This window comes from Rhinichthys klamathensis, unplaced genomic scaffold (genome assembly GCF_029890125.1).
Source record: "Rhinichthys klamathensis goyatoka isolate OS25496 unplaced genomic scaffold, OSU_Roscu_1.1 h1tg000076l_1, whole genome shotgun sequence".
NCBI classification, from domain to species: domain Eukaryota; kingdom Metazoa; phylum Chordata; class Actinopteri; order Cypriniformes; family Leuciscidae; genus Rhinichthys; species Rhinichthys klamathensis.
Genome location: NW_026606618.1, coordinates 1165852 through 1178486, shown reverse-complemented (window position 1 = coordinate 1178486; position 12635 = coordinate 1165852). Strand labels below are relative to the sequence as shown.

The window sequence follows — 12635 nt, the reverse complement described above, 5'->3', positions numbered from 1 at the left end:
AACATGCTAAAACCTTGTCTTTCTCTCTATCTGTCTATATACCTACCTATCTATCTGTTTTTATGATACTGTTGCCTTCAAAACCTTCAAACTTTTAAGCTTCAAACTACTTCAAACTAAAAAACCTTCAAACTTTTACAGTTTTTCTGAATTACTAAAAACCCATTATCTGAACCAAATTCTCAATAGCCTAAACCAATTTGTCGAATAAATCACTTTTTTTTGCAAAACCCTTAACACATTCTCACCCACTAAAACATGTTGCACTGTGATGCACTTGTGTTGCAAAACGCTAAACACAGGCAGGCAAAAGTTAAACAACTAAAACACAGTTGTCATAATTTACACTCGACGACTAAAAATTGTTCACACTTATATCTGATGATGTGATCAAACCAACTGTACCAAATAATCATGTTCAGACTCAGAGCACACAAGGTGGTGGACAGTGTTGTCAAGCCTGGATCCGGTTTTCCATGCCTGTGATGTGGACAGTGTCCTCAGGCCGGACTCAACACGAAGACGTGATGCTGAGGCAGAATGAGAATCACTCTCTTTGTTTTGAGAAACTCTTTGTTTTGAGTGTACTATAACATGCTTTTCATTTAAAGTTGGTCATAGGGGGCGGGACGCTTAAGATTATAGAGAGCATCTGATTGGACAGAAGTTTTTTTTTACATAATAGTTGTGTTTTTTTTATGAAGACAGAACAAGTAACAAACATAGCATAGTATACAGTAGTACAAAGCAAATTGTGGCACTAATTGGTAGGTGATCCGAAAATTACATCATAATATTTTAAACATGTTAATGACTTTTTGTTTTTTAGCAATTTCAGAGAAGACATAAGACAATCAAATTCTACTATAAACACCTAAATGTTTTTCTTTAGCAATTTCAGACAAGACATAAGACAATCAAATTCTACTAAACACCTAAAGACTGGGGATGAGTTTACATACTTTTGTTTATATAAGATTTTGCCAGCAGTATAAATAAATTAACAATGTATTCAAGCCTTCTGTTAGCATCGTTTTCATAATACGCAATGACATATTTTAAAATATGATTTAATCTTTACTAACTTAAAAACAAATTCTGCCAATTCCCTCCAGAAACCATTTAATAGTAATTTTGGGGTTGTCATTATTGTGTAGAGTTATATTGAATATGATGTTTAACGACCTGAACCAGAGTAGGTGGAATAGCTTTAACAACCTAATTAAATTCCTTAAAGTGCATAGGGAAACTATGGGTTTGCATGAATTGTTCGTACGACATTGGACAGAAGATGTGATGAGAAGCTGAAGTCCACACGGTGATGTCACACCAGCTTATTCATAAACTTAAAGGCTAACATATGATTTCAGGGGGCCTTTAATACTTAATAATTATTTAAATACGTAAATATCTCCAGTCCCTTAGTATTATTTTACGTTTTTTGTTCATTTGTTTTGTGCATTTATCTAGTCTAGTCTCTACTCAACAAGAAATGCAATGCAGCTCAGCCGGACCAGCAGAGGTCGCCAGTAAAACCTCCTGCGCTTTTTTGCAGCTCGCTGGAAACTCTGCGCATGCGCACTCACCGCGCGTCTCTTCCCTCCCCGCAGGATCAAACTGCTGCTTGTCCGCGCCACCGAAACGCCGAGCCGACAATGGCACAACTGGTGGGACCTCTCCGTAAAGACCTCGCCGACTCCCTCTCCTCATGCCGGGTGTTGGTGGTCGGGGCGGGAGGTATCGGTTGCGAGCTGCTGAAAAACTTGGTGCTCACCGGCTTTAAGAATATTGAAGTGGTAAGTTGGAGGAAGGCGGACTCTCTTTGTGCTGCATGAATCAGGCCCCATTATCACCGACCCTCATTTATAATAATCTACAATGAAAATGAGAGTCATTGACTGTATATAATAATCCATTACATGTTGCATTAAGCGTTTTAATAGAGTAATGCTGTTCGTCTCATTGTAAACAAAGAGAACAGGTTTTTTTCTTTGGCGCCATGCTCTGTGACGTAAAATATCCCTTGAAAACATTGACCATTGTGGCCATACTTTACGCTAAATTACGTTACCATAGTTTCCCCGGGTCATCACGCAAAAAGGTCCTTTTTCCATTAAAAACAATATTTTAAAATGCAATTTTCTTTAAACATGATAAAGAACATGATTTATACATGATATCCGACAAATATAATAAACAGCTTCTTGCCATCTCTAAAGGTAATGTATGTTTATGATATAAAACCTCTATGTCTCTACTAAGTAACTGGGTTGATAGTAGCAGGATTGATTGTTTTGTAGTTTATTCAGCCATTATTCATATTGTACACAAGGATATGAAACGGCAAGGTGTTTATTAGATGCAATTATTCTAATTGCCAGTTCTCAATAATCCGTTGCTTACTGTACAAAATCATGGTAACAGGGTTGATTATTAAAGGAAATGTCCTACTGACAAATGAAACAAGCACAAAGTGATAAAAAGCAGAGACATATTTGACCTTGAGTGTATGTCCTGAAAGGATGATTGATGATATCAGTGTTTGATTTATTCATGTAATTGTACATAATTTTATTTAGGCATTGTTACAATGGAACACAACCTGACAACTGTTAGGGTGTCTTTTAAATGCTTGGTGGTTTCATGGTGATATCAGGGTTTTTACTAACAATTTGTTCTGTTTCATTTTTTATTTTTTTTTATAATCCTCATTTGCAGATTGACCTGGACACCATTGATGTCAGCAACCTCAACAGACAGTTCCTGTTTCAGAAGAAACATGTTGGGAAGTCCAAAGCTCAGGTAAATGGGAAACCTGACTTCAACTTGTGTGTGATTTAGAAATGTCCACCAGACACTGACGACTTGGTGTGTTTCAGGTTGCCAAGGAGAGCGTGCTTCGGTTTTGCCCATCTGCGAACATCACTGCCTACCATGACAGCATCATGAAGTGAGTCCAGTTACGTTATTGCCAAGATAAAGACTTATCGTGGGGACATTTCAAGTGTCTCTAGTTACTATATCAAACTCTAATTCTTTGTCTAAAAAGTTTAATCTCCATTGTTGTTGTCTTTGATCCCTGCAGCCCAGACTACAATGTGGAATTCTTCAGGAATTTCCAACTTGTCATGAACGCTTTGGACAACAGAGGTATGATTTATTCAGCAAATCTGAAGGAACACTACCGTAATTCCATCTTAAATGTGTCTTTTCTGTCGTCCTTGCAGCGGCCAGGAATCACGTCAACAGAATGTGTTTGGCTGCTGACATTCCCCTCATCGAGAGTGGCACAGCTGGCTATCTGGGACAAGTCACAGTTATCAAGAAGGCAAGGCTCTTCTATTAAAGCAACTTTTTTTGTATATTCATTTCAATGTTATGCTCTTGGCATTCATGTTTTGTAAATTTCCAAACTGCAGGGTCAGACGGAATGCTACGAGTGCCAGCCTAAACCTACACAGAAAACCTTCCCAGGTTGCACCATTCGCAACACGCCCTCTGAACCCATTCACTGCATTGTGTGGGCCAAATATCTCTTCAAGTAGGTTCTCTTCGATAACATCTGTCCCGTCTATTCTCAGTGACTAAACTGATGTCGTTCCTAATCTAGGGCCCTATGAAATCAGTTTTATTTTTCCCCAAAATTATGTTTTTATTTTATCTCAAATTCCATGTTTTCAGTTTAAAATTTTCTGGATTCTGATTTTGATGTTTTAAGTTTTAATAATTAAAAATGATTTCTAATCAACTGACTTCATAATTGTTTTTTTTTTACTTTAAAACAATTTTATAATTTCTTAACATTTTTATAAAAAATAAAGTGTTAAATGTTTTAGTTTTTTTTTTCTAGAAATTCTTTTTCTATATTCTTTGTTTTATAATTTACCGGTAATACAAATTTATTATCAAAAATAATGGAAACAAATGAATGTGTAATACCACATTAATCTTTTAAATTATCAAATGAAATTTGAACAATTCCTTGATTTTTGGGGGGGATAAAAAGTGCTGCACAACAGATGTTTACAGTTTAAATGAAAATATGGATGTAATATTGTGTGATATTCTTTAATGTTTTATTAGTATTATCATTACTTTGAGAAGTACATTGTACTGATACAATAGTAATACATTTCTGCCATAATTTCTTTAAACCAAACCAATGCCGGTGATAGTTTTGTCAAATGAAATGCTGTATGAATACAGGCCTGTTGTGGGTGGATATCTTGGTTTTAAGAGCTACTTTAATTGCCCTAATTTTACATGTCATATTGAATTGCCTCCATAGTCAGCTTTTTGGCGAAGAGGATGCGGATCAGGAGGTGTCACCCGACACGGCTGACCCTGAGGCTGCTTGTGAGTAGCCACACATTTACAACAACTTATTTACTACTACAATGATGAACTCAACATTTCTGTGGTAGGGTGCTTTTATATATACTTGAACAAAAAATATATATGTACGATTTGGTGTATCAAAGCCAGAACCTACCTTTTATATTTATTCATGGAAACCTGTTCTGTCCAGTATGTACTGCAAGTTAACTAATTGTACAACAAGCTGTGGTTTTTAAAGGGACCGTTTGATGAAAATACGTTTGTGCATTGTTTATCAACCACAGGGAACCTTGCAGATGCAGCAGCCCGAGCTACAGCCTCAGATCAGGACGGAGACATCAAGCGGGTGTCCACTAAAGAGTGGGCTCGCTCAACAGGCTACGATCCCGTCAAACTCTTCAACAAGGTGCAGACTCTTTTACAAACCTGACTTTAGGGGTGTAACAATACACATTTGTCGCAAATCGATACTGAACTCACGATACGATACTATTGCGATACTTTAAGCCAAAATAAAGAAGGTTATTACTTCTAAGACATATGGTAACAAGTTAACAAATTTACTAGGGGTGTGACGAGACGCTTATCTCATGAGACGAGACGAGACATGAGATTGGGTTCACGAGAACGAGACGAGACGAGATTTTTGCACAATTTTTCAGAAATCCTCAGACAAAATTCATGACTGGAAAAATAGTATGCAGGTGCATTTTGCAATGTTTAACTAATAATCTTATAAAGTGAACCTGAAATGACATGCATTATGAGTATGAATTATCAAATGCATTGAAAGAAAACAATATACAAGCACTGTAAAAGGTTTTTATTGACTGGCTTTTCTCTGTATGATTTCACATTAGTCTCTTCAGCCCTTACTGTACATTTAAGAGCTTTCAGAACTTCTGATTGAGGCTGTGTGTGACCTCCTACCTCCTTGAAGTCTTATTGAGTGCAAACAATACGTGCAAGTGCAACCATAATCAAAGTTAGCACACAGACTCTTTATAATTGTTTTCAAATTGCTGTTTTATTTTGCACCAGCGGTTATAGGGTTAATGCGATGAGTTCGGAAAAGGCCGGGTAGAGAGAAACGAGGCTGTTGTGTTTGTCTCTACAGTTGTTCTTGCGTTCCGATTATAAGTTCAGAAACAGAGCCTCCCTTGTCTGTTGTCCTTCAGACATTACAGTACTCTCTCAATATATTCGAAGTGCAAACTGAGACCATAGCCGCAAATAAACAGATGGGTATTAGGAGACGGACCATTGTATGTTCGCGGCCTAATTTGTGCGCAATGCACATCAGGGAGCTTCTGTTTTACTTTCACTTTCGTGATCGTGTGTACTGCTGAGCGCGCATTCTACAATAATACATTTATCGAATCTACAATAATACATTTATCGAATCCACCGCCATCCTCACGCGATCAGTTAACTGTGATTCGTGCTGCACTGATTGCAACGGCAACTCGTGCTGGATGAGCAGAGCAGACTTTTACATTATTTTATAATGGTTTTTATTTTTTATAAAAACAGCAAAACGATAGTTTAGGCGTATGTGAGTGTAGCGGGGGAATATTCTATGGTAATCTCACCCACACGCTCAGTCATGACGATATCGCGAGACAGCTTTTCACTCGACGAGAAATCTCGTCATGTTTTAGTCTCGCGAGATCTCGTGGCACGAGATCTCGTCACACCCCTAAAATTTACTGTTGATTAAATTGCTAAATTTGTTATAGACTTTGGGGGTGGACTTGTATAGGCTTGGACTTCGTCCTGCATGCACAGGGCAATGGTGACACCAGAATAAAAATATTCATGATTCTGATCCTGAAAAGAGAATTATGTTAGATGCATATACTTGCACTGTCACCAACTACATATAATGTATGCCCTTTTTTTCTGGTAAAATCAGACATTCGAGATTATCAGGACCACAAATATTCCCCTATTGCATTATTATACATTATATTAAACATTAAAGGGATAGTTCACCCAATAATGAAATTTAGCCCATGATTTACTCACCCTGAAGCCATCCTAGGTGTATATGATTCAGATTCTTTTATTTAATGCCATGTCAGCATTCAATTCAATTACTATTTTTGGGTGAACTATCCCTTTAAATATAGTAGTTTAATGTAGTACTGTTACTGAAACTCTGTAAACTTTATTTGTTTCCTGACCCAGTACTCTCTCTCTGTTAATACGCTTGCGTAAGAATCAACCATCTAAAACACTTTCCATCAGTTTACTACCAAAACGTGATATGGTGTGTTAAATTATGCTTTCACTTCGAGGAGTGTCGCTGATGATCAGTGACAGTTCTAATCGGATTCTAATTGGATATTAGTTTATCCAAAAATTGTAATTCTCTCTTCATTTACTCAGACCTTCATGTCGTTTTTGCGTGTCACACACGTACATTTAAATGTCTTTATTCACTACACTGTGTGATGTAAATCTGTTCTTCATATAAAGCCATCGTGTCTTGGATAAAACTAACTCTATATCGTGAATCATATTGTTAACATCAACTATACATATCGTCACATTTTTATATCTCGATATTACGATGTATCGTTACACCCCTACTGACATTACATCATTACCCAGTCCGTTCTTTTACAAGCAGTCTAAAAGTGATCTTGTGCTTCGTTTCAGCTTTTTAAAGATGATATCATGTATCTGCTGACCATGGATAAGTTGTGGAAAAAGAGGAAAGCCCCATTACCTCTAGACTGGGTGGAAATCCAGCAGCTTGGTGAGTCTGTTGACTCTAGTTAAGTCTAGTTATGTAAACAAATATATGTAATTGTATTTAAAAATGATTAAAATTGTGTTTAATGAGGCTGTATGGTGTGTGTAAAAGCAGGTTCTCAGGAGGAGGCCTGTGGCACAGGTCTGAAGGACCAGCAGGTGTTGGGTGTTCAGGGTTACGCTCAGCTCTTCCAACGCAGTGTAGAAACTCTCCGATCTCAGCTGAGAGAGAAGGGTGAGGGTGCGGAGCTAGTCTGGGACAAGGTGAGTTTCCACAAAATGGATCGAATTGTCCAAAAGTTATGGTTATGTGAATGGGTTCAAACTAGTGTACAACCAATACACTCAATGGTCAGGCCAATGTGAGCGTCCAGCAGAATGAATTTAAAATATTATTGGCTGTCTGTCAATTTTTATATATTTCATCAAAATAAAAGAAATGCAGTTTTAATTATTAATTATTAAAGAATTAATAATTAAGAGCTTGCACAATGTTCTCCATGAATTTATATTTGCGGTGCTATTTTCAGGATGATCCTCCAGCCATGGACTTCGTAACATCAGCTGCAAACTTGCGAATGAACGTCTTCAGCATGAACATGAAAAGCCGCTTTGATGTCAAATGTAAGTGATTTCAAGGCTGTATGGCCACTGTGATTGTCTTGAATTAAATTATTTGAAATTCTTTTTAGTTGGTGTTTAAACAAATGTTGGTGCTTTTCCACTGCATGGTACTGCTCACTTTTGGGGGGTTTTCCCCTGTGAACAGTAACCTGTTCCAAGCGAGCCATACTACCGATACTAAAATGTGACGTGTAAACACTGCAGATCACTGAATTGTCAGAGAGATTCGTCACTACCAGCATAATTGGATTTGCGTCGAGATACAAAAACATACTGGATTTAAATAGTCAGCAACAGCCACCGCAGTATCATTTTTTAAAGGACTTGCTTTAAACGACCGTCGCACGCAACTTGGAAAAAAACGAAATGGCTGTATCGTGGTCAGTAGACGAGGTGGCCGCACAACTATAGCCAGTCTATAATCCCACCCACTTTGAAGCAGTACTAAACTGCAGTGGAAAAGCAAACCGAGCCATAGTAAAGCGAGCCGAGTCGTACCACGCCATTTGTTGCTTTTAGAGAGACAAAACTATGTTTTTTTTTTTTTGTCTGTTTTTGGCTTAATAGAGTTGTTGTATTGATTTATTTACCAAGAACTCAACTTTAATTAAATCCGGTTTCCCACGGGTCCTTGAAATCCTTGAAAGTTAGTGAATCTGAAAAAAAAAGTTCAAGGCCCTGGAAAGTTTTTGAAAACAAACATAATAGATACAAGTCCTTGAAAGTGCTTGAATTTATTTTTTGCAAGAAGTTTTCTGGAAAAAAATCCATATTATTCCCACCAGTCCGCTGTGTTATTTCGCCAACACTTCGTGTCCTATGCACACTAGCTTGCTTGATTTACGTTAGTAGGGCCCTGTGATTTCCGCGATCACAGAATCGCGGACGGAATTACGGAATGGGCAAATTAACGCGGAATCTAGTGTTAACGCGGAATCTAGTGTTAACGCGGAATCTAGTGTTAACGCGGAATCTAGTGTTAACGCGGAATCTAGTGTTAACGCGGAATTTCGTGGAATTTTACATATTTGGATTGAAATTCTGTTTTTGTGTGGGAGAAGAACGTATGTCTGGTGAAAATGCAGATCGGGGGAAGCAAATCTGGGCGACACAACCCCTCCCGTCATTTCAGCTCCAATGACGGCATCAAAACAATGAAAGCATGGCGAAGCGGCTCTCCGCGGCTCTGCTTTCCTCTGCGAAAAAGTTAAGAAACTCGACGCTATAAGCCCTCAGTACCGAGCCGAGCAGTTCACTCGTGACTTTTATGCAGTGTTTCCCACACATAGACTAATTCGCGGCCACAAAATCAACTCCGGCCGCCACATATTTCGTCTCTCTATCACTCACGCGTCTCTCTCACATACACGCACACACACACACACACACACACACACACACACACACACACACACACACACACACACACACACACACACACACACACACACACACCGCGTCTGTCTATGAGGCGCCGGACTGGACAAAAGCGAAGCGAACTCCGCGAGCGATACTGGGCGAGAGAGAGACGGAGTCTTAATTTAAACTCATATAATTTATTTTACTGGACAGTTTAAAGCTCATAACCATATTTTGTTACTTGAAGAGTGCAGTGTCATGTTGCATCATGCAGTATTTGTCCTGAAAATGCTACTGAGTAAATGTCTGTAATTTAAGGTCATTCCTATTTTATTTGTATACATTTTAATCATTAACTTTAAAAGCACACTCTTTTTATGACTAAAATAACAGTAAAGTGTAAAAAAAATAATGAATTCCCAAAAATTAAAACGGAAAAAACGGAATTTGGGAAAAAATAAAACGGATTTCATAGGGCCCTACGTTAGCTACGGGCATTTACGCGTTACGTTAAATAAGTAGTTCACTTTAAAATGAAAGTAAGCCCATAATTTACTCCCCTCAAGCCATCCTAGCCTTTATATAGGGAGCTATACAGTTGGTTACAGGACATTACACAAGTTTTTTTTTTTTTTTACGTCTCCAAATAGCACTTTTATCACTTCAAAAAATGGATTTTAAAGGCCTCCACTCTATTTTAATGTGAAATATTGCATTTATTGAAAAAAAATATTTTAAAAAATGTGTTCTAATGGAAAAAATAGCTAATAAAAAATGTATAAATATTGCATAGTATAATAAAATCCCTTCAAAATTCTGAATAATATAATCCAAAAAATATTTTTTAACAAAAATATAATACATTGGTTTTCCTGGGAAAAAAAAGAAGCCTATATTTCAAGGCTTCGGTCACTTTTGACTGCGACGGAGCCAAGTGTGACCCCTAAAAGAAGAGGTCCTTGAATTTGAGGGTATTTGACCAGGAAAGTCCTTGAAAGGTCCTTGAATTTCAGGTTAACCAAGGTGTGGGAACCCTGTAAATGCATTATGGCCTTATATCTCAAGAGACCCTGACTCTTTGGCTATGAAACAAATAAACAACATGAATGAAATGCTTCAATAAAAAGTTGTTTCTGGATTCAGTATGACTTTAAACCATGTCGTCTTCTCTTTTAGCCATGGCAGGAAACATCATTCCAGCAATAGCCACCACTAATGCCGTAATTGCCGGTCTCATTGTTCTGGAAGGACTCAAAATTCTCAACTCAGACTTCGAACAGTGTCGCACGGTAAGCTTATGGTGGTTCATTTCAAAGATTATGATCAGAAATTTGACAGCTGAATTGCATCATATCCTGTATTATCTAACACATCTTTATATTTCTTTTTCTCACTTGGTTTAAGTTGATTACATCTCTGCAGTTGTGAAGAACATTTTGACCTTTTCCTGTTTTGAAAGTTTTGTCAGGCGGTATAGTTGGGAGTTATGGTTTTAATTACTGTTAATTAATGTTTCTCTTTAGATCTTTCTGAACAAGCAGCCGAACCCCAGGAAAAAGCTTCTCGTACCGTGTGCGCTGGATCCTCCCAATCCCAACTGTTACGTGTGTACTAGCAAACCTGAGGTCACTGTCAAACTTAATGTGCACAAAACCATTGTGCAAGCTCTTCAGGACAAGGTACTGACAATTTTTTCAATGCACACGCTTTGTTTTAGATGCTGAACTTTGTGTGACCTCCATGAGGTTAAAGTTTGGATTGGAAAGTTCTTATTTATATTCACGTGGTGCTTTTTCAGATACTGAAGGAGAAGTTTGGCATGGTGGCACCAGATGTTCAAATTGAGGATGGAAAGGGAACAATCCTCATCTCCTCGGAGGAAGGAGAGACTGAAGGTGTGAATTAAGTCGGCTTCTACAGGGCATCTTACTCTACTATAACAAAACTCTGAGCTTTGCTTTAATGTTTTGCTGTCTCTGTTTCTCTTTAGCAAACAATAACAAGTTTTTGTCCGACTTTGGGATTCGGAACGGGAGCCGTCTTCAAGCCGATGACTTCCTACAGGATTACACTCTTCTAGTCAATGTCATTCATAGGTTGGTGTGTTCATTTAGCTAAGAGGATACTACTTTGCTCTTTCTTGAACATTAAAATTATTCTTACATTTATTGTAGTGAGGAATTGGAAAAGGATGTTGAGTTTGAAGTAGTGGGTGATGCCCCGGATAAGGCGCCAACTCCCAGTGCCCCGGAAGAAGGGAAAAACATTGCCAACGGTAACAAAGATTCTGCCCAGCCTTCTACCTCATCTAAAGGTAAGAACAACATTGATTACCTGTAAACCTTTGGCAAAATATCAGCTTTTTAAAGGAATAGTTCACCTGAAAATTTAAAATATCATTCCAAACCTGCATTTCCAATGGTTCCGCGTGCAAAACTATCACATTCCTCCCAAAAACTTGTAATATAGCACACAGTACTCACTTGCTTTTTGTCATTTTGGAGTTTTGCATTATGAAAATCCAGTTTTATTCTGCTGAACATATACTGTGTTTCAGAGGTGAAAGAAAATAATCCAGCATTTTAATTTCAGCATCGCTGTTTATGGGTAATGCACTATTTGTGTGTTTGCAGCAGCTGCAGAGGATGATGACATCCTCATCGTAGACTCAGACGAAGAACCGTCCTCGAGCACCATGGAAGCTTCCCCGGAGTCTAGTAACCGCAAGAGGAAGCATCATGATGCTGAAACAGACGATGCTGCGTCTAAGCGCAAACGCCTCGACCAGCAGCCGGCCGATGATGATGATGAAGACATCATCGCTCTAGACTAGCATCTTCACCTGCCCAACAATAGAGGACTTTCCTCAAGTTGAATTTTTGTACTGTTTCTCTTACCAAACATGTAAATATATCTGTACAATATGGTTCAAGCTCAATGGATGTCGTCTTTTCCTTCTGTCCTTTGTTTTTTGGGAACAGAAAACGGCTGAGTTGTGAACTGCACTCGGTTAGGTTTTCCTCAGATGGATAAAATGCTTTTCAACTTTGTATTTTTTACAAAATGTGTGTCCTGGTATTTTGCAGTGTTTTAGAAAAGCTGACACTGTATTTGAATGCATTTCTCATCTTGAAAACAATATTCCATATTTATTACAGGTTGTTTTTGTTGCCAACCTCTGTAATATTTCAAAATAACCAAATCATTGTACAGTAACACTATTACTGTATGATGGCTTGTCTGTCTTCTGTAGCATTGCTTCAGCACCACAATGAAAAATATTGACTTTTTTTTTTAAAGAAAAAGAAAATACACTCTCGACAACTATTTATACCATTGTGTTTCATTCTTATAGTTGTAGTCTTCAGCAGTATAAATGAGTCCATGCCTCATTTACTGACCAAACTGAGGAGCTGAATAAAGGACATCTCATTTAACCTTTATTCACAATAAAAAATGCTTCTTGAAAGGGTACAATGTCCTAATTGCACGTTGTTTACATTTAGAATGTTTGACGTAGGAACATTCTGTTTTCACTTATTACTCACGTAGAT

At 37.9% G+C, this 12635-nt stretch overlaps 1 protein-coding gene across 1 annotated transcript; it reads left to right on the top strand.

The window, feature by feature from the left end:
• Positions 1 to 1584: 1584 nt before the first annotated feature.
• On the top strand, positions 1585 to 12372 carry uba2 (ubiquitin-like modifier activating enzyme 2). Its single transcript, XM_056250818.1, has 17 exons — positions 1585 to 1796; positions 2719 to 2802; positions 2880 to 2950; positions 3086 to 3150; positions 3228 to 3328; positions 3420 to 3541; positions 4289 to 4356; positions 4623 to 4744; positions 7003 to 7102; positions 7211 to 7362; positions 7629 to 7722; positions 10258 to 10370; positions 10605 to 10760; positions 10880 to 10976; positions 11072 to 11177; positions 11256 to 11395; positions 11715 to 12372. Exons 1-17 carry the CDS (start codon positions 1656 to 1658, stop codon positions 11912 to 11914), a joined length of 1932 nt encoding a protein of 643 aa, XP_056106793.1. The 5' UTR covers positions 1585 to 1655; the 3' UTR covers positions 11915 to 12372.
• Positions 12373 to 12635: the final 263 nt, after the last annotated feature.

Excerpts from the sequence above, each read along its gene's own strand:
- uba2 (XM_056250818.1), top strand. The coding sequence starts at position 1,656 with ATGGCACAACTGGTGGGACCTCTCCGTAAAGACCTCGCCGACTCCCTC. Across the intron at positions 4,357-4,622 it reads GGCTGACCCTGAGGCTGCTT|GGAACCTTGCAGATGCAGCA; the intron begins GTGAGTAGCCAC and ends TATCAACCACAG. Across the intron at positions 7,363-7,628 it reads CGGAGCTAGTCTGGGACAAG|GATGATCCTCCAGCCATGGA; the intron begins GTGAGTTTCCAC and ends TGCTATTTTCAG.